This window comes from Alligator mississippiensis, chromosome 4 (assembly GCF_030867095.1).
Source record: "Alligator mississippiensis isolate rAllMis1 chromosome 4, rAllMis1, whole genome shotgun sequence".
Taxonomy (NCBI): Eukaryota; Metazoa; Chordata; order Crocodylia; family Alligatoridae; genus Alligator; species Alligator mississippiensis.
The window spans coordinates 77,433,266-77,459,734 of record NC_081827.1 but is presented as its reverse complement, the minus strand read 5'-3'; the positions used below and the strand labels follow the sequence as shown (position 1 = coordinate 77,459,734).

Below are 26,469 nucleotides of genomic sequence, written 5' to 3'. Positions count from 1 at the left end.
TATTAATCTTCTGTATCTTGGCAGATGCTGATTTAGGGTTTCTGAAGATTGGATGATTTTTATACTGTACTTAAAAAGTGTTGTTCTTAACAGAAGGAGGGAAGAAAGAAGAAGAAAAGGAAGAAGATAAATCACAGACTAAATCAATAAGAGACAGGCGACGGCCGAGAGAAAAACGAAGGTCTACCGGAGTTCCCTTTTGGACTCAAGATGTAAGAAAGAAAGTGCCCAAACTATTAACTTATACCTGTATTATACAAGCAATATAGAAACTACATTAAATTGCATTAGAATAAAATCTGGTGTTTCAGAGTTTTTGCCAGTCACCTACAAGGGTCGGAAGGGAATCTTTCTCTCCAATGCATGATTGTTCTGATGCATTTGAAAGCATTAGAATAGGGAGCGATGTAGAGCAGTATGCTTTATTATGATTCTTCATAGAAAAATCAGGAAGGACATCATCATGGGATGGATTACCTATGCCAAAACTTTTAATTTCTTCTTTAAAAAGTTATGTGCTGGTGTAAGACCAGCTAGGTAAATTGATTTGAAACTATATTATAAAGAAATATAAAACCTTAAATTATCATCATGTGATAGGTACAAACCAGAATCAGCATAGTTTAGGGAAAATTGCATCTTTTAATCTGCTACAACTCTGAACATGTCATTAAATAATCAGTTAAACTGCTTCACCTCAATATGGGGGCTTTTAGGGAGCCTTTGGCTATCTTTTATAAGAGATTCAAGAAAACTAAGTCATGGGATGAGTGGTAGAAATAGACGGAGACAGTTTAATCCAGCCCCCTTATTTAATAACCATTTTGTAAGTTTGGATGTTCCTAGTGTAGAATCTGTCTGTGATTTACTAGGTAAAAGTGAAATAAATACAATATCTCTTGGTTTTGTGCAATGCTGGCATAATGGGTTAATTCAATCAAGCAGTTCTAGAATATAAATAATTACTAATAAATAGTATGTTACCAAGGTAGAATTCAGGGGCATTTATACACATACATTTGTCTGCTCCAACGCACCGGAGATTGAGTCTGTGGGGTATGCAAGCTGATACGCTGGGCACTGCATCGCATGCATTTGTGTAAATGGCGAAATGTGCATCAACGCTGAGAAATGGCGGCAGCAGGCTTTTGAACTAAAACACCTTTGGGTTTTAGTTCAGAAGTGCACTGCAACCATTTTCTCAGTGCTGACACACATTTTGCCATTTATAAAAATGCATGGACCACAGCACTGGGCACTTTTAAAAGCACTTGGCGTTGCGGCACAAGTGTTTGCACAAATGCCTCAAAAGTGTCATAGGCTCATTGTCTTAAATTTCCTGCTTTAGATCTCAGAACAAATCCCCTGCATCCCTATCTGAACATGTTTGGATTGTACTTAAAAAAAAAAAAAAAAAAAAAAACTTTTTGCACTGAGAGCAGGAAGAATTAATAAAAACCCTGATACTGTTCCATGTTGATTTATCATATTAACTCTTCTGAAGCTGTCATTTTAGACTGATATTTAAACCATTAAATAACTTCAGAATCTTTCATATTCATTTGAATAAGTATGTAATAAGATAAAAATCTTAATAAAGATAAAAATCTGCCTACAGTCAATGTGTGAAAACTGAACTCATCCTGAACTCTACAAAATGCTATGTATTTACAATTAAATTTGAACAGAATTAACTCTTTACTATCCTTCCCCCCTCCCTGTGACTTAAATTTTGTTTGTAAAAGGAAGGATTGTATTTTACCAAATGTATTTATCCCATTTCTTCCCTTTACATTTGCTTCTGGTTTTTTAAATGCTTCTGCCCTTCAGTTTAATTGACTTTTTGAATTTCCCCTTTACTTCATGTGAAATTCTTGAGGAATTTTAATCATATGTCCTTCTGTTGCTTTTATGCAAACATTAAGGCAAATAGACTGACCCCAGATATACAAGTATAAAATGCTTTAAAGTTTTCAGCAGCATTCCAAAATATTTTTGATCTCTTCCTTGATTTCAGAGCGATGAAAATGAACAGGAGCACCAGTCTGATTCAGAAGAGGGAACAAATAAGAGAGAAACTCAGGTATTTGTTTAGAATTAATAAATAGAAACTGGTTTAAGAGATTACAATTGAATATGATGTTAAAACTTTCTTTCTTTCATTGCAGTTAGATTCGGTTATAAGAACACATCTTGTGGGGTATATATACTACTTATGAGTACTTTGAGTCATGGCTTGCTGGTATGTTTCAGTACCAGTTCCTTTGCAGTTTCTTGTGTGAAAGATGTCTTATACCATGTAAATGAACTGCAGGCTTTTATGATAACTATTAATAATTTTTAATAGTGGTTGTTTGTTGAGTACAGTATTACCTCTCTTTCTGTCTCTCTCATTCTCTCTAGGTTTATCTATAGCGACTTTAGTACGTGATGTAATTTCTAGCTGATACTTAGGCCGGTGACACTTACAGAGTTATCTGAAGGAATTCTTTACTTCTGCTTTGTACATATCCTCGGCTTTATCTATTCTGTTTTTTCTCAGTGAAATGACGTGCTGTGACTAATGTGCACTAACTTTGAGTCCTATGCACTTTTCTTGACGAATACATAAAACAGCCGCTACTAATAATTCAGTTGGTAACTTCATAGAGAAGCTTAGAACTGGAGATCACAATCTAATTGAACGTTTCATGTTAGATAAGCTTTACTGGCATATGTTAGGACAGGGTTACTAGTCTTCAGGAAAGTGTTTTGTAAACAATGTAATGAGCTTGTTGCAGTGTGGAGGAGCTTTGATATTCTTGATAAAAATGTCAGGTTGGGTGGAGGCTGGGCTGTATCTTTAAACTAAGTAATACAATTTTGTTGCCCTAAACATTAGAAGTAATGCATTGAAGAGGGCTCCTTCAGAATGGTTTTTTCTTCTTGTTGTTTTTGTAAAAGCCTCTATTACTCATTCCTCAACCAGTTCCTGAACCAGCTGATTCATTCTTCCCTCTTTCTGTTTGTTTTTGTATTTTCCCAGTATGGTTAGTGTGCCTATGTGTTTATATTTCCTTTTTCCCTTCATCTATTTCCAGTACAGATTCTGTATTACCCTCAGGTTTTTAATCATTCTCTCATGTTGCCACATTGGGCATTACTTATCCCTTCCACATTTTGTCTAGTGGAAGCCTTCTGGTAGAATGTGCGTTTCAAAGGAAATGAGCCAATGTAAGGCTAAAATAGTATGATGATAAATAAAGCACAAAATGGTGAAGGTGGGTCTAAAACAAAACATTTTGAGATGGTCAGGAAAATATTTTGTAAAGAAGATTTTAAAAATGTAGGTTAGATTGGGGGGGGGGACGGACAGTGAGTAGATAGTATTGCTAACTTGGGGGGTTTCATACAGGAATTTTTAGGTTCAGTTGCATACTTCCACCTAAGCCATATTATGAAAAACTTTACTTTTACACTGTAAAGGATAAACTGAACTGCTGCTGCTTAAAGTGATGGATTGGCTTCAAATTCAGCTTTATAATAATATACAGCAATTCTTATAATCTGTACTATTTGTATAAACTGTATATATGTTAATGTTTAAATAATCTGGCTAGAGACAGTAGCTTGCTGGCTGGTGAATAATGTACATGCTAGGACTGCCTTCACCTGTTTATAATATTGGAAAATAAGAAATAAAGCATATCTAGATTGTTTGGTCTACTTAACCTACCTGCAATGACACTATATTATAGGTTGTCAGATACTATTCTCTGGAAGGAGTTGTACAGAGCCATGTTTCAGGTCTCCCCCCGTCTCTTTCCATTTTGCACTATCCTTCCCCACCGCCTTGTCCTTTGCTTTTAGCCAAAACTGTCTTTACTTTACCATTTCCCTAATTATTTTGGTTCCCAATGTTGCTTTTGTTTCCCCTTGTGATATTCCCCTTCCACTTTTTTTTCCTTTGCCCTTCAATTCAATCCCACTCAAATCTTCCTGAATACTCTAGGTTTTGTGAGGTCTCCCTGTCCTTGTACTTTGGTATTTTCTTTTTTCATAGGCTTAACAGTTTGCTGTTCGGTATTATGGTGTTGTTTCTCACTGTCTCTTGGTATAAATTGGGGAGACTGTAGAGTGCTTTGTGTGTTCTGTCTATAAAAGGACTGATGCCTCTGTTTTCAGCCATAGAAGAGTGGAATACCTGCTTTAAATATTCTTCTGGATCTCCCTTCTCTATACCTTCTGGGAGTCCTTCTATTTTAATTTTTTTTTTTTTTTGCTGTCTTTATGCATGATTTTCTATAATCAGAATTCTCTCTGCAAGCTCCTTTTCTTTCAATCATCTTAATCATATTTTGATGACTTACTGCTGATTGCAGGTTTCTTCCCACCTTTTATATCCAGGTCTGACCAATATCTTTTACCTGTGCTTTGATTTTATCCAACTGTGCCTTTGGAAAGAATTTTCAAGCTCAGGTTCCTGAGGTTAAGGTCCCTGGCAGATGTTACACTTCAGACGTGACTGATTAACTAGTTAATCACGTCTTAACTAGTGACCTGTCACATGTTTGATCAATAAATATTGTGATAAAATGAGGAGTATGCCATAAAACTATTACACACACTATGCATAATAGCTTTGTGGCTGGTTCTTATCATACCATTAATTGAATGCATGACCAGTGCCTGGCCTCTGGAGCACACAGAAACTTATCAGGACTCCCGTGTGCTCTAGAGGCTAGGACACCCTTCCAGCTGTGGTCGTGCTCCCAGCAGAGGGAGAACACCATGCACTCCTGCGGCTGGAAGCCCCGGTCAGATGATTTGAAGTACCAGGTGGAGCAGGGGAGTGCAGGGAGGGCACATGGGATTTTCAAGGGTTTAGGGGTCCATGATGTTTGTGAATTGTCATCTTTCCAATGGAATTGTAGCTTCAGGCAGCCATCTTCTCCAGTGATGTCATGTGATGCCACAAATTGGCTTTTAATATAAATACAGAGACTTAATAAAAAACCCTGTTTTCTCAAATATAATTAAAGCTGCTGTAGAATTTCCAGTCTGCTGCAGCCAGAACTCTGCAGTACCTGTAAATGTTGTAGAAATTTACTCAAGTTTATTATATAGTATAACAAAGTCAGTGAAGTATTTTGGGCACCAATGGACAATTATGAAAATCTGCCATCCCAGGAAAAAAACCCCAAAACTTTAGCCTCTCTTCCCTATGAAAATTAGTAAAGGCAAAACTGGTATTTTACATGCTTGTGCACCCCTTTTCTCTCCCAACTGGAAATATAATAAATTTTGTAGTAAATAAGATTGCATGTGGCTGACTTTAAAATTTATAACATGACTACAAAAATAGTCATAGTTTTTTACTTGGTAATGATTTTGGCCTTCTGAACAATATTTGGCCTTCAATATTTGGCCAACAATGATTTTGGCCTTCTGAACAAAATTAAAATACTGAAGTTCTCTGTTACTCCCTTATGTGGTGCTGCTGTAGCTTTCATTGCTTGATGAAGTTATAAGCCAGAGTGGAAGATGGTAGCTATAAACTTCTAAGAGCTTTGGCGGCTATTCCGGAATTTAAACGAAAGTGAAGAGGTCGAGAACAAGTCTTGGAGATGCTACAAAAAATTAAAAGACTTCAGACAAAAATCTCTGGCCTGAAATCTGTGAGGAACCTGACAAACATGTTAATTTATGCAGAGTCAGAGGTCTTTTGAAATAAATTGTTTAGAACAAGTCATCAATCTGTACTTTGATGTTCCATGTACAGAATTGCATTGCCACTTGTTAGCTGATCAGTCATCCATAATTTTCAAGAAAAGAGAAATGTCATCAACAGTTAATAATTTGAAGGTCTTTGTAATATAATTTTACTTAAGCTCCTTGGTGCCAGAATCGGAGATTTCCCAATGGAACATATAAATTCAAACTGCCATTCTTATAAAAAGTTTGTGCTTCAGTAAGAAGGATAAAAATTTAGACTCACATGCAAGAAATTAATTGATGAATAGAAGCTTTGGGAAAGAGGAGATAAAAGGAAAAATCATGTCTGTAGATTACTTTGCCATCTTTTAGCTTAAGAAATTAAAGATGTTTTAGTTAAACCTTATTTTTAAATCACATTTTACCAGTACAGTTCCCTCCCTTTGGCACTCCTTTCCAGAATGGTGTTCCTTTCTAGTGTCAGCTTGAGGGTGAATTGTGTTACCGATAAATACATTCCACTGTGGAGCCTTGTGCTTGGAAAATGCAGATACTATTAATAATGACTCCCGGTATTGTAAATATCAGGTTCTGGGAACCCTTGTGTGATATCTAAATTCTGCGTATGGGAAGGCAAAGGTATTGGGGAACAGAGTTACTAGAAGTCAGGCATTGCTAAAAATAGGGAAACATTTTATATATTGGTAAATTGGATCCGATTTTGTCTCAATGCCAACCGAGCAAAAATTTTTAAAAGGTTGCAGAGTCTTATTCAAATTGATTATTTGTCACAATGCTGACAGCAGTTTACAAACAGGATATACTTCAGCAAAGAAGGTGGCAGCTTAACTGTTGAAGTAACTTGTAGTTAAATTTCTTTTTTTTATAAAACGTTTTTGAATGTGAATACTAGGGTGATACCATGTTGGAACAGCTCACGTTATTACCAGATATGCAGTTAGTTGTTGGCTTGCTGTATGTAGAAGCATTTGCATTACTGATCTCCTGGTTTCATAGTTGTTAGGAGCTGGAAGGGACTTTACAGGTCATCGGATGGACAACAAAATGAACATGAGCCACCAATGCGATGCTGTAGCTGGCAGAGCTAATCAAACACTGGCGTGCATCTACCAAGGCATCTCGAGCAAGGCTAAGGATGTCATCCTCCCTCTCTACTTGGCCTTGGTGAGACCTGCAGCTGAGTTATGCACCCAGTTCTGAGCACTGCACTTCAAGAAGGATGTGGAGAAGCTCAAGAGAGTCCAAAGGAAGGCTATGCTCATGAGAGAACTTGCAATTTTTAATCAGAGAATTTGTGATTTATTTATTTATTTTTTTTTTAATCCAGGAAAACCAGGATCCCTGCTCATGATTTTAGATGTCTAGAGACCAGGTCATACAAGGAGAGGGGACTCAGAGGGAACTTGGTGGCAACCTACAAGGTGGCATACATCAGAGCCTGTGGGAGCATCTGTTCACCAAGGCTCCCCAGGGGAAGACGAGAAATAATGGGCACAGTGGGCCTGATTGAGGATTGCTTCAGGCTAGACATAAGGAAAAACTTCTTTACAAGTTTAGTGTCAAGGGTGTGGAACAGGCTCCCCCCCAGAGGTGGTACAGTTGTCCAACCTGGCAATCTTCAAAAAAAATGTCTTGATGCACATCTTGCTGGGGTCATCTGATCCCAGCAGTCTTTCCTGCCCAAGTGCAGGGTTTGTTGTAGTCAAGTAGTCTTTGAGACTTAACCTGTTCTGTGCCCTTTCACTAACTAGATTGTACTTTAGAATTTAATTTGGTGTATAGATTGGAATTCATCAGCTCTTACTGCTTTCTAAAGTACTTTAGGGGTAAATCTTTGGTCTTCAGCAAAAACACGTTTTACATAAGTTTACGAATGTAGAAACTGTTAGAAGTTGAATGTTGGCCAGGGCACCTGAAATAGGCTGAAGGTGTAAGAGTTGCCAGCTTTCATGACGATATTAAGAGTCTGATGTTAAATCTTCATTTCAAAAGATTTGACTTCCCAGGCTTTTGCTGTTATTCATAATGGCCACACTCATGATAGGAGCTGCAGCCAGGCTTGAAGGTCGCTGATGTTTCTCTAAGCCTACTCTTACCTACATTGGATACTCATTTCATCATGCGGCATAGGAAGATGGTGGACACAAAATGAAACAAAATATGGAAGGACAGATACCGATTTTTGTGATCGGTAGAGGAAGGCAAATGACTGCAAGACCAAGCATGATACATGAAAGAGTGGTTGAGCTTGAGTGACAGATAAGAGGGGGCTCAGGTAAAGGAAGGAGGAATATCAGCTTTCCCAACTTAAAAGTCAGGAATCAAAAAAGGCATCATGTCTACCCAGCAGACAAAGGTGTGTTGGGCCCCTTTGCCTCATGTATTTTGTATGCATTTAATGCTGAGTTTTTCATATCCAGATTAGAAAATTGGATGCTAGGGAATTGTGAAAAGGCTGAAAAATCAGAAAGAATCAGATGTCATTTCTTTTAAGAATATGTGAGTTTTAGGCCAATACCACAGTAATGGATGAAATATAGCAACCAAAATAGAATGGAATGTTCTTGGGAATCTGAGTCAGGATTTTTGAAATCTTGAGGTCAGCAGTATTAGGATAGCAAATGTCATTGGATCTCTAAATTTTATATGGGCAGCCACCAAAGATTGGCATAAGTGATCTCGATTTTATACTTGCTTTCCAGCTTTTAAGTCATCTACTTTGTGGCAGTTTTACAAAGCACCATTCAATAATAGCAGTGACTCATTGTACTAAATGTACCCTGTGTCCAAATTTTGTTTTCTTTACTGGTGACTGTTCTAATAGGAGTTTTTTAAAGTATGTTTAATGACTGTGGTGAAGCCTGATAAATGTACTCAGAGTTTGCAGTTTTTTTGTATTATTTTATATAGCCTTTTAGAGCAGTGGTTCTCAACTTCTTTAAGCTTGAGGCACCGCTTGGAAAATTCCAGTTTTTACCTTTCTTTCTTTTTAAAAAGAAATTGCTGTAAAAATAATACAGCAATTCTTTTGTTGCAAACAACTCAAAGACCATAACAGGTCAGAATGATTTTTACACCATGGAGTCCTATTTAAAAATCTCTAGGCTTATCTTGCGACTCAGGCATAGGTGTTTGCACACCTAATAGTACTTAATATTAGAGCACCTCACGGCACCTTTAAAGGATCTCACAGCACCCCATCATGTAGTGACAGTCTGGTTGAGAATCACTGCTCTAGAATGTGCCTGAAGCATTGGAAGGTAAGGATTACTATTATGTGTATAAATGAAAAGATGTTGAACAATTCACAAAAAATGAAAAATATATAGGGGGACACTGGGCACCAATGTGCATTCAGCTCTGTGAATGTGTTAGAAACACACGTAAAATTAATAAATATTAGAATTCAAGTAGTCTTGTGATTTTTATGTACAGGGATATGTTGGAAGGGTCTTGCCAAAATTAATGTTATGCAGTACTTTTTTTGGAATAATGCAGATGATTCTTCCAAGGATCCTCTTGCTTGCTAATCTAGAATATGTCAATGTTTGTTGCATCCTCTTTCAGAAATATTGTTCTTAAATGCAGAACATTTTGGAGTTGAAATGGAAACATTTTGAAAGTGAGCACCTGAAAAAAATACTGATGTTAATAAAAATGATGCTGTTCTCCTCTTCACTGCAGAGTTGTTTCTTGGGTTGTTTTTTTGGTTGGACTGCAGGAAAGGTGCAGTAGCTTAGAAGTGAAAGAGCAGGACGGGGGGAGTTGCACAATCAAGAATCTACTTCTCATGTTACTGGAGATTCTGTAGGTGGTGTTATTGGTCCCTCCAAAGAGCTTGCCTTCATGAAGAGTGCAGTGATATTGTTAGGGACTTAACAAAATCACGGTGGAAGTGTGCTGCGCAGTGGCTACTTTAATCTTGCTTGTTTTGCTGCCTTCCCTCCCCCCTGTTCCTGATTGGTGGAGTGGCCAGCAGCCCTGCTGTTTCCTGCTGATTGGCCAGCAGGCAACAACTGCAGTTTCCAGTATGCCGTAGTTTTGTCTCCTGGCCAATTAGCAGAGAGTGGTGGGGCTGCTGGGGTCCCACAGTTACTCAGTGGCAGGAGACAAATCACAGCATATTTAAAACCATGGTTTTTGCCTCCTTGATCAGTAAGTAGCACAACCACTGGGGCTTCTCTGCCAAATGGGGGCAGGGCATGTGGCAAAATGAACAAGACTAAAGGAGCACAATGCACTTCTGCTGTGATTGGTAGGTCCCTAGATATTGTTTATTCAAAAGGAGAATGTAGGGGAATTGCAAGTAATTGTAATGTGAAAGTGCATTTCCTCATTTCATTCTTAAAATTGTATAATCATTTTTGGTTAAACGTGGTTCCTGACTCCAAGTTGAGTCTTACTTTTGTCTATAAATTCTGCTATAAATTAGCGTGTGTTATTAACTGCTTCTTGATTGTGATATTAAATGTAGGGGCTATATGCAATACTGTTGTGTTATATTGTTGGGTCAACAACTCATTCCCCATCCAGTCTGGTCCTATTTAAATGGAAATAGGTACTTTTTTCTTCTTTAGCTTTTGTTTGAATACTGTGTAGGATTGTGGTAATGACCCAGCTGAGCTCTTAAAATATTCTTCAATTAAAAAGGAGAGGCAAAGGGAATGTGGGGAATAATCCTTTTGCCTTTAATAGCAGGTAGAGAAACAGGGGCAATGTATGCACTTGTGAAACTATTCTCATGCTTGAAAAATGTTAAATTCCAAACACTTTGAGTTTGCATGGATTTCTTACAACTCATTTTTCTGGCAAATATTCTCCAGCCCATATTTCCTTTTTATAATAGCCATAACAAAATTGAAACTCTACATGGTGTTCCAGTAATGCATGGTTGAATAGCATCCAGCTTTTTCCTGCACTTTAACATAACTCTGCTGTGCTTCATCTGTTGGTAGATTGTTAAAATGTATATTTAATGAAAGTACAAATACTGACCTACTCTAATGAGGTTTTGTTTGTTTGTTTTGTCTCCCTAGAGTGATAGCCTTTCAAGGTATGTTGACTTCTTTAACAAAATATTTTTAAAAATATTACCCTCTTGATTCATGTATTTTAATGGGAAAAAACCCACTTTGATTCCAATATTAGGCTAGGCTTACCTCTAATTATGTCAGTACTTTATAAAGATTTAGTATGTCTTTTATACATCGAGATGAGGTAGTCAGAGAGCTCCAGAAGGAATATTTAATTTTTTGCATGCAGTTGGAACTGATTTACAAATACTTTCAAAGTTATAACCTTATTTATTGAATTAATTAGTTGTAGGACATCTAAAATGTTCTAGGTATTTTGAATAACATAAGTGATACAGTCAGTGTGCTACAAAATGTACAGTATAAAGCCACTATAAATGACAAGTGGTTCTGAATGCTGAAGTTCTCAGATAACCTTTTGGACTACCAGAAAGAGGCCTCGGTGCTCAGGAAATCAGGCTCAATTGAAGTTTCCTAATGTGAAACTCCAAAAGTGTCAGTCACTTAGGAAAATTTTTAACTAATTTTTTTAGCTACATCAAATGCATTTATTCTAAATGCTGAGATTTAGACTTGTTTTTTTCCAGTCAAAATTCTCTTCTGTCAACATGAAGCATGATGGCAGAGGAGAGTCCTAGGAGTGATTCCTTTCTTGCATCAGTGAAGTGAAGCAAATAGAACCCATATAAGCAATATAAAAATAAATTAATATTTTTTGTTTCTTTAAATGATGGCTGGTTAGTCTAGGCTCCCTAGTTCCATCTTTCCTATTTCTTTCTCCCACTAATATCATATCTTCAAGCTGGAGATTGGAATCTGCCTTTAAAAAGAAGACAAATTCTTGCCCAAACAATTTATAGATTTTTGCATTTCTAGATTTTTTTTTTTCCCCATAGTATTAAATTACCTCTCTACAGTTTCTTAAATAACAATATGAGCACTTAAAGGCAGTTAGCCATGCTAGTCCAAAGTCAGGCAGAAGAACTAACTGGTTCAGAGAAACATGAGTTTTCTTAAGCAGCACCCTACTTCATCAGATACTGCTGTCTAAGAAAGTACATGTCTTTCTGAGCCAGTTAGTCTCTAAGATTGTTGGCAGACATGAAGGCAGTCATGCATTTGGGGTCTGTGGAATGCTATGCCCCCTCCCCATGTCATATAACCTGACATGGCAATACACATGGTAAGTTGTGCAACTATGGGAATGGGGCATAAAATTTGCCACATCCCAGGTGCATGGCTGTCAGGGCTGTCTTCTGCTGATCCTGACAATCAATGATCATCAGCATTGGGCAGGGGGCTCCCAGATATGGGACATAGATGCCCTATGGCCAGTCCCTGAGATTGGGCAGGGGAGAGCTCTAGGTCCAAAACAGAGACCCAGAGATACCTCTTGCCCAGTTCTAAGGGTAGGACTCCCCTTGACCTGGCAGGTTTGCTTGAGTGGCAGGGTAAGGCTCTCTTGAAGTCCTGGATCATGAGGAGCTCCTGGGCTCGCTGCCTGGTTCTAAATCCAGGGCTTGTCCATCCATATGCTGATAAATGGTTGATTTGTCAGTATCAGGATGGGGCAACCCCAGCTGAGGGCCATGCACCACATTCAATTTATAGTGCCATACAACCAAGCCATAAAATTATTCCACATCTTGTGAATTGTTTTCATGGTTAGCCTGCCATTTTATGACGTCATAAGTTGGTTTAATTTGTCCATTTGCATATTTACAGTGTGATAAACACATTAATCACACCATAAATGTAGCATCTATTAGTTTCCTAAGGTGCCACCCTGCCCTATCTTCGGTGCGAGTGTTTGCACATATTTTGCTTTAGGCAGGCTACAGTTTCCTAAGCTCTTAATAGCTAGCTTGATGTTGAGTACAGGGTATGTTGAGTGTCACTTTTAAATGTGAAGGGACCTGAAATGTAAAAGCAATAAATACTGGAAACTAGCTAGATGCTCTTTACTCATTCATTTGAAGTGCTGAAGTACCTGGCTTCAGTACTTTAAGAATTCTTAAAAGGAGAACTTCAAAGAGGTACAGAAATGTATTGAATGAGTGTATTTGAATTGAAATGATTTGTGTGTGTGTGTGTGTGTGTGTGTGTGTGTATATAATGTCTATATATGTCATACTTGGCAGTCAGAAAACATTTTACATACAGAATAAAACTTGAAGTACTGAATAGATGAAAAAACTTAAAAACGTTAGTTTGCACCAGGTTAAAAAGAGAATAGAAAAAAATGGTTTGATTATATTACACAATGCTATGGGGCATTTGTACATTCTTGTTTCAAAGTTGAAAATACAATTTTTTATGCGCCTGAACTAGGTGAGTAATGGCATGCATGGAGGTTCAACATGGAAAACTTTAACCCTTTTTTTTTTTTAAAGATACGATACGGGATCTATCAGTACATCTTCAAGTGACCGTTATGATTCAGTGCAGTCACGTTCTGGGTCACAGAGTTACCTTGAAGACCGAAAACCATACTGTAGTAGGCTAGAGAAAGAAGATGCACCTGATTTTAAAAAGGTAACTGACCCAATAATTTTGATATTAAAATAAAACTATATTTGTTGTCATCTGTTAAAAATTCTGCCCTGCTATGATTTATTACTTGAGTTAAGTCTCAAATCCTGCCTCGCCATCAGTGTTCACCCTTACGAACTCACCCGGGTTAAAAGGACGAAGACAAACGGGAAAGAATCAGGCCACCCTCTAGGAACAGAATATTTCCTGGTTTTGGCAACCCCCCAGGGTGAGCAGGAGAACTGTAATATTTCTTTGTGGCTACCGGTGCTATTAGTATTGCTGGGTACTGATGGAAACTTATTGGTGTACACGTCCATACACATCCTGCCTACCTGCTAGGGGTGTGTGAAGCTTCAGTCACTGATTCGTTTCGGCAGCCAGATCTCCAAATCCAAATCGAATCGAAACGCCCATTAAAAGGTCCAAATCGAATTGAAATCTCCAAATTAATTCGGAAGGCAGGCTTGCAGCAAACAGAAACGAAGAAGAGGGAGGGGGAAGTGGGGGAAGATACTGACATCTGTAGCTGGCCTGTGACCTATGATCTTTTCCAATCACAGTGCTCTAGGAGAGGTACGTAGAAACAACATATAAGGCTGTGTGAAGTGATCTAAATCGGAGGTTCTCAAACTGTGGTCCATGGACCATCACTGGTCCATGAGCTCCATTCAGGTGGTTTGCAGAAAGGTTGCAGAACAATCAAGAATATCTGTACTTGGCCCTACATTTGACCTCTATCACCAGAAAAAATAAATTAAGTGGTTCACCAAGACCCTCAGCAATTTTCAAGTGATCCTCGAAAAAAAATTTGGAGAACCACTGATCTAGATACAAAAACTCATGGACTGAATATAGACATTGGATTTATGACACACTATAACCTGCCTGACATCTGACCCCCCAGGTACCTCTCCACTTTTACCTGCGCTGCTGCATCCCCCTTCCCTCCCTCCTTCTCAGCTTCTCTCTCACTCCCTGATGCCTCAATTTACGTTTTCACTGACTGGCTTTCTTGCTTGCAGCTCAGCCTCTGGCTTCTTTATTATTCATTCCATCCAGGAAGAGTGCACACACCAACTGCAGATGCTTCCTCAGCCTGATTTTTAAATGTGAAAGTGTGCCAAGATATATTCTGCCAACTATTCAGTTGGTCTAATAAAAGATATCACATCTGCTCAAAGAACATTGTCTACCTGTTCCTTAGACCAACACGGGTACAACCAGAAACCCAGTTAACACACACAGGTGACGTGAGTTTTGCTTTCAACAGTTTGAGGTGCACTTTAACAGAAGCCTCTGCACTTATCTACTTCAGCCTTGGCTGGCTTCATGCCCTCAGAAGGGGCTACCATCCCTTCTGCATTCATCCTGCTCTGCCTTAACACGCACAAGTGATATGAGTTTTGGTTTCAGAACCTTGAGGTGCACTTTCACAGAAGCCTGTGCACCTATCTCCTTGAAACTGAGCAGGCTTTATGCCCTCAGAAGGGGCTATAATCCCTGCTATCATCATCCAATTCTCCAAAAAAAAAAAAAAAAAAAAGAGAGAGAGAGAGACAACTATAGGTGTTGTAGTGATTTCCCCATTATAGTCTATGGCTGAATCAGCACCGAATGTTTCGAATCCAATTCAGCCAAATCAACTTGGGACAGTGATCCGAATCACCGAATCGAATCGCTGTCTGTCTTCCAAATCGGCCAGATCCAAATCAAAGATAGGCCACTTCACACAGGCCTACTACCTACCTGCCTACCTCCCTCTAGGTTTTATTGGTTAAAAATAAAAAAGAGGCTGTTTGATTCAAAATGACCAACTGTATGTTTGTCAAAGACATACATGCTTAAAATTTCCTGTACTATGGAAGTAAAAATAACTTGCATGCGCAAAAACACAGGAAAAGTCAAAAGCTGCTTCTTTTAGGAAATGTAAAAATTCTACTTTTGAAAGCTGGTATTTTCTTGCGTTTTTTCTTGAAGCATGTTGAAATTTCCTGTATAATTTCAGGGTTAACCCAATAGTTTAAAATGCTCTAAAATGTAACATCTAATCAAAATTGTATTGTTTGTGCATATATTTAGAGCCATTTGGTCACACAGGTATGCTTCTCAAAGTTGGGTCAAAACAGTTATAGAATTTTAGGAGTAACTTCTTGGGGAATTAATTTGTTTCTTTTTTATATAGGATTCTGGCATAGCACATTATTTATTTGATGTAGCCAAAAGGAATGCACATTTGTTAAACTTGTTAATGTTTTCTCTTAGCTTTATGAACAGATTGTAGCTGAAAATGAAAAGCTGAAAGCACAGTTACATGATACCAACATGGAATTGACGGATCTTAAACTACAGTTGGAAAAGGCCACTCAGGTTTGTACTAACAAAATAAAGTTGCATAGTGTGGCTAAAGATATTTTTGGTTAAGATTTTTTTTTGTTCTTTTTTTTGTAGTTAAGGAGCAAATAGTGTAGCTTTAAATAGATACAGATAACTGTTCTGTAAATGGTGCACTAGGCAATCATATGAAATCTGTGGCCCCATACAGGCATGACATTTCTTATTGGGAGAATCACCAGTCTCCCAGTAGGAACTACAAGTGTGCAAGCATTCATTCAGTTTCTCCTAAGAGGAACATGCCACTTCCAGGCTGAATGTCTGTACTGTGCTCTCTCTTTCAAACATTTCTGTTGGTGGATATTACTTAGAAAATGCTGCTGCTAGAAATGAAAGCTTGTTCATTGTTAAACTAAAATGAGAGTTTTAAATATTGTTATCTGGTATTTCCAGACATATATATCTATACACTGAATGGTAGTATGCATTATTGCTCTTCTGCTTAAATACTTAGTTTTTTCATTGTTAAGACCAAGAAGAGCCAAAATGTCTTGCAGGGGAGGAGCGAGGGTTTTTTGTCTCCTCTGTTTCATCTAAACAAATGCCATCTGTTACTTATGTTGCTGACAGACATGAAAAAAAATAACCAAAACGCACTTTACTGGAGGAGGCAGAGCATTAGTTTGACCCGGCTCGCCCAACATCTGTGTAGTTTTTGCATTTCAGCGGGGCATTTTGGCACTTTTATCTAATGGCTGATTTAGTCAGCTATTAGATGAAAGTGCTAAAAAAGCCCTACCAAAGCGCCCCTTCTGTACAGATGTTGGGTGAGTTGGGTAGAACTAATGTGATGCTGCTTCTGGGCATGTGTGGGGCTTGGCATGAGGGTATGCCAAATTATAAGTAAAGCGCCATGTTAGTGGGGGAGAGGTTTACATTTCTAAACAGCCACTACTTTTTTATTTTCAGAGACAAGAAAGATTTGCTGACAGGTCACTCTTGGAAATGGAGAGAAGGGTAAGTATTTAGTAAGTTTTATTGCCTATTTTAGTTAATTTTGTTCTGCTTCTTGTTCAGCCAGAGGTGGAGGGAAGGAGGGAGGCAGATATCAGTGTTAGGTGAAGTCATTCTTGTAAGCTAAGTTTTTTGAAGGACGTGGGAATTTTAGGATGAAAGATGACAATAAATATACGATAGCATTATAAGCAGTAGAAGGTTTCATTAAGAAAGCTCTTCAGTGTCAGTTTTGTTATACATGTATGCACCATTGACTTCTGTCCTTCTGGGCCCCATATATTAATCCTATTTCCTGGAACAATGTGTAGCTTTCTGAAAATTGAAGAATGTCATACACCCTTTTCTTAAAATTAAAAATCAACTTGCTGCATACTTTCTCTTTGCTTCTTCAACATTTGTTTATATTGGCAATTTTCAGGATTGAGAGAACATCTCGATAGAATTTCTCTTTATCATCAGTAATAAATATTGCTCCTATTTTGTTACACAGGGTATCATACCTTAAACCTGTCATTGGTACACAGTTGTAAATGATGTCAAATTCTATGACTGACAGTCATTTTACACAGTAGGAATGATGCCACATTTGACTGTGGACTATGAAAATGGATTAGGGAGTGTTCAAGTTTTTTTGTTTCATTTGTACATAATTTATAACAGCTACAGGTGGTAGGAAAGAATTACATCCCTAGTTCTAACAGTATACAGGACTTCTTCATGGAATTCTAACTTCTAGTATTTCAGATTAAGAAGGCAAACATCTTAATCTACAAAATGCAATGCTGGTAAATTAAAAACATGCACAATTAGGTTGTGGTAGGAGACCGTAGGGAGACAGAAATACTTAAGTGTCCTGGCTAGCTGAAGTTCCATGAATGAAACTTAGTGAATAAATATTCCATAAGAAAAGTAAAAAAAAGTCCTGGTATGCAATATTTAAGTGTGTATTCTCCAAATAGCACTAATAGATACTTTGTGATACATGATACCATGTCCTTCTATTTTTCAGACCATTTTGTCTCTCACTGCTAGAATAGTTTCATATCAGTTTTTTCCTTTGTCACAAGTGGCATTTAATTTTAGGTGTAATGGTACCCAATTTTTACATGAGTCCCCAACTTTCATTTTGTTAATACAACAGTGCTAGGCAATACTTTTACATTTCTTTTGTAAAAGTATTGATTTTCTCTTTCTCAAGACAGGTCGCTGCATTCAGCAATTTGGTTACATTAATTCTTATATTCCTGTAGGACAGGGACAGCCAACCTGCAGCATGGGCAGCCTCTGCATGTGGCAGATTGGGGAAGGGAAAGCAGCACAGTGACGGATAAAATATGGAACAGAAAGCAAAATATCAGATCAGGCAGGGAGCACAGGGCAGAAAGAGCAGCAGTTTGGTCAGGGAGCAGAAGGTGGAGCAGCAGAACAGGAAAGGGAAAGGCACTTGGGGAGAAGGCAGGGATGATTTGTGTCATGTCTGCAAAAAAAGGTTGGTCCCCACTACTCTAGGAGACTCAATTTTATTGAGTCAAAATATTTGTTTAGAAATATTGTCCTCGATTTTGTGTAGTCCTCCTCCCCTCCAAAAAACTATCAGAAGAACAATAAAGTTGGTTGTATTTTATATATAGCTGAAACCTGACTGGCTCAAGGATTTCATTTATGTTTATGTTTTACTAACTCAAGCTTAACTGTGCTATGTGAGGAGAATAGATTATTTGTCTTTGGTTATAAATTTCCCTCCTTACTTTTACTGCACATAATTGCATTGGTACTCATACACAAAGTTGATGGAAGCTTTACTGCTCAGTCCTCAGTGAAGCAGTAATTTTCTATCCCTAGAGTTGTATTTTTTTTTAATAACTGTATATAAAAACGGGGTGACTGAATCAAGAACGTTAGCTAGTCAAGAAGAAAAAAAAATTGTCAGTCTGACCCTAGTAATAATCAAAATGATTGATGTAAATTCAGAATGATCTCAAAACAGCTTCTCATTCAGGTTATATCAGTTTTATTTTTAAAATAACATTAAGTTGTCTAAAATTCAGCTAACAATGATAACCTCCCTCCCTGGCTCCAGACCCCAGCCACGATTTGCCTGGGAGCCAGTGAGTCAGCCCTCACTACTCCAGGTGGAGCAGACAGCCCAGCCCAGCCAAGGGCTACAAAGTATGCTGGGAGACTCTAATTTAACATGAACCAGGAAGTAGTCTGGGACAGAAGTTTCATAAACCAGTTTGACCCAAAGCAATTAAGTCTGATACTATATTCAACTAGGTTTATCTTAAAACAGTTTCAACCATTTTGAAACTAGCTCATGTGCGCTGAATATGTGTTCTGTTACAGGTTTAAAACAGTTTTCTGATGACTTAAACCAATTTATGGCAACTTCTGTCCCTAGCCCAATTGAATTATTGGACCCTGACCTGGCCTATTTTCCATCTGAAGTCTGCTTTTTTCAAGAAGCAACAAGACAAGTAAACTTATGAACGCCACCACTTCATAAGATAGTCAAAATTAACTATCCCTTTAACTCCTCCAAGATAGGCTTTCATGCTATAAACTGTGGATTCAGTGTCAACATCATTCCTTTGTGAATCATTAGTTTTTCAAGTATCTGGCCAATTATTGCATTTATTCAAATATAAGAAGGCATATATCCCCTAATCCACATAGGGAGGAAAGCTTTTTGTCGTATATCTGCATATAAGGGACCCTCATTAAATACATAGTTTAGCATTAAACTGGTGCCAAAAGCAGTGTGTGCTGGCAAATGGAAACCAACTATGAAGTTGATTAAATGCAGCCAACACTGAGCATGACTATAAAACACATAGCCCTTATTAGGCAAACCCACCACAAGAATAGGTTAATGAAATCCATCTGAATAAGATATATGGTAGTGCCTAGTGTATTCAGTCCCCCTCAGAGGTGACTCTTTCAAATCATGGTGAGCCACTACATTGAATATGTTTCATAGTTTCATAGTTGGTAGGGTTGGAATGGACCTAAGCAGATCATCAAGTCTGACCCCCTGCCATGGGCAGGAAAGAATGCTGGGGTCAAATGACCCTGGCTAGATGATTATATCTAGCCTCCTTCTGAAGACCCCCAGGGTAGGAGCGAGCACCACTTCTGCTGGAAGTTGGTTCCAGCTCCTAGCTGCCCTGACTGTGAAGTAGTGACTCCTGATATCTAGCCTGAATCTACTCTCAGTCAACTTATGGCTATTGTTCCTTGTTACTCCCGGTAGTTCTCAGGGGAACAGCAGCTCTCCCATAGCCTGCTGGTCCCCCTTGGCCAGTTTTTACTTCCTCTTCACTCTCTGAGCTAAGCTGGTGCCTTCCTTATTTCCGATGATTCCTGTTTCTTCGTCAGCCTTAAATGTTTGGCAAACATCACCAACCAGTTCACCCAGTATTCCTCTGTCACCCACTTTCTCAGCCTGTCACATGTGATTAGTGTGGCTCTGCATTCCATGAGGTGGAGCTGGAGTAGATTGCCCAGTACTTTGTCTGCATTTTGGAGGATGCCAGGGCTCGTGATAAGAACACCTAGTTCCAGTTCTGAGCAGGAGGGCTAATTAGCACATGGATCCTTTTGGAGGGGGGAAATCTGGAGTACACACACATACTGAGCAGTGCTGAACTGTAGTGTAACCATGGCTTGAAATACTGTTGACTCTGGTGGGGCCCAGCCAAATGACCCGTATAGTAAATCATGAGCATTTTGGCTTTGGACTCATACCATGCATAGATTGTACTATATGTAAGTAAGTACAAAAGTGCTTCTCAAAAGTGTGTTTATGGAGTACCAGTGCTAAAGCTTGCAGCGGCTTCAAAAAAAGTAAAATGCCTCAGTTGTGGATGAGCAAAGTCTGTGGGTACCCATAATAATTTGCCTATATGCAAATTGCTACAGGAATCTTTATTTCCAAGTCAGTGTTTTCAGATCTGCCTCTCTTCATATGGTCAGGGAGAGTAGGGTCTGTGACAGTGAAAAGTGGGGGAAGAGGCTGCAGGGGGAGGAAGTTGGGGGACTGAGAGCAAGGGGGGGCCCTGCCCCCCCAGATTTATTTTCCTTGCTGCAGCAGTGGGAGGGGGGCAAATTTAAGGCAAGCTTCCAATAAGTAGATTCTGTACCTGAAAAATTATAACACATTTATACTTTTTCCATATATAGAATCTAATTATTTGGTGGGTCTCTTTATATTCAGGGGTTGTCTTGTATTTGAATAAATACAATATATTATGCCTGGTATACATCTGATCACTGCTCAAAGATCCCAGTTTACAGTTGGACCAGAGGTTGTGTTTACGGCCTTTTACTCTGAAATGTACATTGACCAATTAATTCTGCAATATTTGGAATAGAATAAAAACTCCAAGCATCTTTGACCTCCCCAAATTTGGAAATATCCACATTTTGGGATTTAGGTTGAGGATGTGTCTGTTACAAAAAATATAATTGGCAAGGGGTTCCTCATTATTCCTGTGTATTGAGTGGAGTATACTCCCCCTGAGGAAGTAGAGATGTTCATAAACACAAGAAAACAAAGAATTTCCTTAGGCTAGTTGTTTTCATACTCTAGTGCATTCTCATCTTCATTTTGACTTCTGTTGATCCCTTTACAGGGATTGGCTGCTGCCTTCAAAACTCATCATTAATGTGATTCAACTTGTGTTGCCTTTCTTTATTCAGGGATCTCAGTGTTTTGGCAAATCTTATTTTTTGTTGTTGTTCCTTTCCTCCTAAAATTGTTTTTGATTTGGTCAGGGAGGCCAGGTGAGGAGGTCAGATGTTGAAGTAGGTGCATGTGCTAGCATGGCACTGGAGAACTGTGAGGACAAAAGCCAAGCAGAACCTAATAATAGCTCTCGCTAGTGATGGATTTGTAACACTAAGCTTTGTCTTTGGCTGAGTTTCTTATAAGTAGGAGTTAAAAGTCAATTTAAAAAATGAAACGGACTAGAACAGATAAGATATGACACCGATACTATTGTCCTTAAATTTGTATCTTTTTCAAGAAAGAAAACATCAGTTTAAACCTTTATAAGTGCTTCTGGCTTATTTTTGTCTACTCCCATTTTCTAGAAATCTTACTTTCAGTGGTAGCCACTGTGGACATTGCAGAGTAGAACAGCATCAGTGCACAGTAACTGCTTGTAGGTTGTTACAGTTGACTGAATTTCATGAATTGATATTTTCCAGGACACATGTAAACTGTATTTTGACAACATTTCTGTTAATTATTTTACAGATATTCAGCTATTATAGATTGGCATAGCTACATGAGGTCCTGGTCTATCTATGTTTAGGGATCCTAGGAGCTGTGATAATATATCAGCTGAGTTTCTATTTCATATTTAGTTTTAATTGTGAGGCTGCTTCATTACTTTTGTAAACTAGAGGACAGAATACTTGAATGATTTAGTATTTGCCATTTCATTTTTTGCTTTGAGCTTGTGTACCCTTAAGAGTTTGCTATAGCTAGCCAGTGGAGAGACAAGGCAGCTTCTGATAGCTAAAGGACTCTTGCTAGGGTACCTTAAACCAGTTCTATAATGGAATTAACAATACTGGCAAATGGACTTCTTACTGGTATAGCTACACATAATCAGTTTATAACTAGTTGTAGGGAAGGGAGATTTTTTTTTTCCAGGCTGCTGAGTGGTAAAACTATGCTAGCAAAACTAAAACGTGGACAAAGTCTAAAGTGGTGAACATGATCTGTAGTATTCTGCTATGTGGTGAATCAAGGAATTGACTAATCAGTAACTTATACAGTCAGATTTGCTTGTTTAAAAAACAAAACAAAACAGCTTTCTGAAGATTATGGTTGATTAATGGAAATACTCACTGACAGCAGTTTTCCAAACAGTTAATTTATTACAATTTATGCCAAACCTTTTCTGTAATGTGGTATCTAGGTATTTTTTTCTCTGTGTGAAAACACAGTGTAATTTTTACAGAATACTGTTGCAATAGAAGGAGAATATTTTTAAGAATTCTTCTGCATCGTTGAAACTTCTCAGTATCAGTTATATTAATTAGAATGTGATCGTTCAGCAATAAATTATTTATCTAGGGCAGGGGAATTAAATGCTGTCTTTTGTAGCTCCAACTGTAAGGGAGGGGGAACGCTAGTGAAATCTGAACTTGTAGGGCACTAATGTCTAGCAATTCTCAGACAGGATCACTATAGCTAAATAGATAATTTAACAAATACAGGAACAGATTTACCCTGGTGTAATTGTATTGGTTTTCTAATATGAATCTTTTAAAATGTATTTGACCCATTGTTCTGCTCTTGATACTTGCAGAGGTTTTCAAATATTGCTTAATTTCAGAGCACTGGCAGTAAATATTATGTTACAAAATTAATAGGTAACTGATGCAACTCCCAAGTAACTCGGGCTCACAGCTTTCTTGGCCTGGTTCTGTTTTTTAGCCACTTGCTTATTGCAGTTAACTCACTGGTACTTACTATGCCCCTTACTATGTCAGTATCATGTGGGGGTGGGAAATCCAGTTCTTAACACCAAGTAATTAAGGATGATAAACTAAGGAAACTAACAACTGCAGTAAATGGTTACTTTTGCTAAACCTTTGAAGTTGCTTGCTAAAATAGGGAAATTAATGTGGAATAACTTCACAATGATTAAACTAAATTCAAATGGTTTGTATCTGAAAGGTGACCGGCAAGAGTCTACTGGGCGGTATGATCTAACCAAAGTTTTACACACTTCAGTTAATGCTGCTTGCTGTTTGCATAACACCATTGTATGCAGATGTACACTTTGCAGTAAACAATTGCTTTTGCCTGTCACTCTTTGGAAAAATCTGAATGTAAAATACTGAATACTGCAACTGCTTTTAAATGAGAATCACTGCATTGTCTTACACAGGGAAAGCGATTAAGCTCTCAAATTTGAATTATGAATCCAGAATGTAAATTTGGAAGTGGTAAAAAAAAAAAAAGAAAAAGGAGAAAAAGAAATAAAATGAAAATAGTATTTTGAGAAGATAGTGATTATGTCTGCAGTACAAACTTCAGTTTAGTTGAGGGATGTCAGCTCTACCTTTAAATGAGGTTCTGTAAACACTTTAGCCCCAGAACTCTGCATGGGCTAATTCTCCCTGCCTCTTAGGTGGAAAAAAAATGGAGAAAAATGATCAGGTAGAACCTTCCTGGGAAGCAGGGTAATTTAGCCACCATGGAGCTTCATGCTGCCAGGGCTAAATAGCTGCTAGTATCTAAACTTAAACCAACCTCAGGTTTCTCTGAACCATCCTGCTGCAGTTTGCAATGTAGACATACTCACTGAAGATTTCAGCTCTGTTTGCTTGTCTTATGAAAGCTTGTGCTTTTGTGCTTCTTTTTCTTTTATTATTCTTGTTTCTGATCATTTTCTGCATTTCTTATATATTAAACTATCTCAGAAATCTAGCTAAAGGAATAAAAAAATCTGGACAAAGACATGGCTTTAACCACATGAACTCCCCTTATTTCAAATAGAGAGAGGGATATATTTAATGAAATGTAAGAAAGAACTTAATACGTCTTCCATCCAAATTTTTATGTAGAATTTTCTATACTTCACTGGCACCACAAGTCTGGCCACACTGTGCTTCTGGTTGCTTGATCTTTGGAACTTGGAAGCGTCACTATTTTCACAGTATTTACAAAAATATTACAAACAACTGGCACTGTTTGTTATTAACACTAATCTGTTGATCTAGGAAAGAAGAGCTCTAGAAAGAAGGATATCTGAAATGGAAGAAGAACTCAAAGTAAGTACAGTACATTATTTATGACTCATTTTAAAACACACTTAGTTACAAATAATATGTAGTATGGAAGTTTTACTGTTGTGTGTAATCTCATCAGAGAATAGATATGCACATCTAAGCTTCCAGAACACTCATTATCTCTTCTGCAGTAGTTCTGAGGTGAACATTAACAAGAGGTGAAGCATTTTAATGAAAGTAGCTGAAATTTATAAGCTTATTGTAATGGTCATAATGACAAGTCAGGGTTTTTTTAGATTGGGAAACTTGTCAATTTAAACCAAGAAAATAATATTAAAAGTCCTTTGTAGATTGAGATTGTAATGTACATGTTTCTGTGCTTTTATTGACTGAGAAGCATCAGGAGCAGTGGTGATGCTTAGGGGGTACACGTGCACCCCCTGACCGGCTGCGCTCACCACTTACACGATGGGCGGGGGGGGCAGGCAGGAGCACCAGTGCCTCCCCTGCCAGTGCCAACCAGGTAGCGGCACTCCCAGAAGTGGCCACAGTGATCAGCTGCCTTGGATCCCCTCCCCACCCCTTGTTGGTGAGATTAGCTGTGGGGGGAGGCATGTGCCCCGTCCCCCCCGACTAAGGTGGCACCAGTCGCCCATGATCACAAGCATGTACTGTGTAGTGCTAAAAGTTGAAAGTCACTTTTGTGTTGGTGTTGACTTTATACCTCCTGATCTGAACATATGAATTAAAGCCATTACACCATAACTTTTTCAGTTGTACCAAATGAGACGCTTTATTTGAAAACCAAGTAAAACCAAACATGAAAATTTTAATTTCTACCTTTCCATTGATGTGGAGATAGTGGTTAGATTGTTTTATTTTCCAAATGCTGACATGAATGTAGCACATGAAACAATGATTGCCATTTTGTTATAGTTTTTGTTACAGTATTCCAGTGTATGTACTGAATCCAGAAGTATGATAGCTGTGTAGTTGATTTCCAGGACTTTTTTTCTTTTTAGCACTTGTGGTATAGTTTTTGCACTCCAGGGATTACTGACAATATTATTTTAACACAATTTGTCTTCTATCTTTAGTTATTCTTGAGAGCTGACTACAGATGCATTTTAAGTAGGGGTGACTGATAAAGACTTCCTTGGCCAATATCGAGAGCCTGTTATTAACCAACCATATTGACTGATGCCAATCTGATAACCAATTTACATTTTAAAGTACTGTCATAAATAAACCTTTTTTTTTTTTTTGACATGCTCCAGCAGCATTTTCCGTCACATGTATAACCTTCTCAGTGCTTAAAAATGGCAGTGGGGGTGCTTGAACTAAAGCTTGTCAAGTGATCTTTAGTTGAAGTGCTGCTGCCACCATTTTTAAGCATCGGGACACTTAAGTGGAGCAGAACCAAGCAGGACAAGGGCGGATGCGGGCTGCTTGCTGTGCGGTCAGGGCTCTCTGCTCTGCTGTCCTTCCCTCAGGAGCACTGTGCTGGCTGTGCACCCCCTGCCCACCCAGCAGCAGGGGACACAACTCTCTGCCCCTAATGCTGCCATATGGGTAGGGGGCGTGCAGCTGGCGCGGGACTCCTGAGGGAAACGCAGCAGAGCAGAGAGCCCCAAGCCCACAGTGAGCATATGCCCTTCTGCAAAGGTTGCTTACAGTGGTGGGGAGCTGCCGCCAGCTCCTCCCCCCCCCCCCCCCCATCGGACAAGCTGCCCATGGCTCCATCCCGCTCCCCACCTCAGCCCTGGGTCCCATGCACTGCCCTAGCTGGGCAGGACCCCCAGCCCCTGCCCCCCACCTTTCCTCACCATGGGGGCCTCAGTCTGCCTTCCCCCCTTCCTCTCTATAGACTTACCTATAGAGAGCAGCTCTCCACACTGCCTGGATGGGTAGAGGTGCACAATAGAGATTTTTGGGGCTGATACCAATAGCCGATATTTAAGGAGGCATATTGGCCAGTACCGATATGATTTCTGATACAGCTGCTAAGCCCAGTGTGCTGGAAGGGGAGGGGTGAGGGAAGGGGTATGGGCGGGGCAGGTCAACACCCCGCCCATGGTGAGGGAGG

The 26,469-nt window shown here is 38.7% G+C and overlaps 1 protein-coding gene across 2 annotated transcripts in view; it reads left to right on the top strand.

Annotated features, from left to right (window-relative positions):
* PPP1R12A (protein phosphatase 1 regulatory subunit 12A) overlaps window positions 1–26,469 on the top strand; it is a 195,607-nt gene that overhangs the window by 159,627 nt on the left and 9,511 nt on the right. For both annotated transcript variants that reach the window (XM_059726121.1, XM_006274960.4), the window contains 7 exons: window positions 94–212; window positions 2,018–2,083; window positions 10,752–10,768; window positions 13,142–13,283; window positions 15,546–15,650; window positions 16,584–16,631; window positions 24,375–24,425. In XM_059726121.1, the coding sequence (XP_059582104.1) occupies window positions 94–212; window positions 2,018–2,083; window positions 10,752–10,768; window positions 13,142–13,283; window positions 15,546–15,650; window positions 16,584–16,631; window positions 24,375–24,425 (548 nt within the window). The remainder of the gene's footprint in view (window positions 1–93; window positions 213–2,017; window positions 2,084–10,751; window positions 10,769–13,141; window positions 13,284–15,545; window positions 15,651–16,583; window positions 16,632–24,374; window positions 24,426–26,469) is intronic.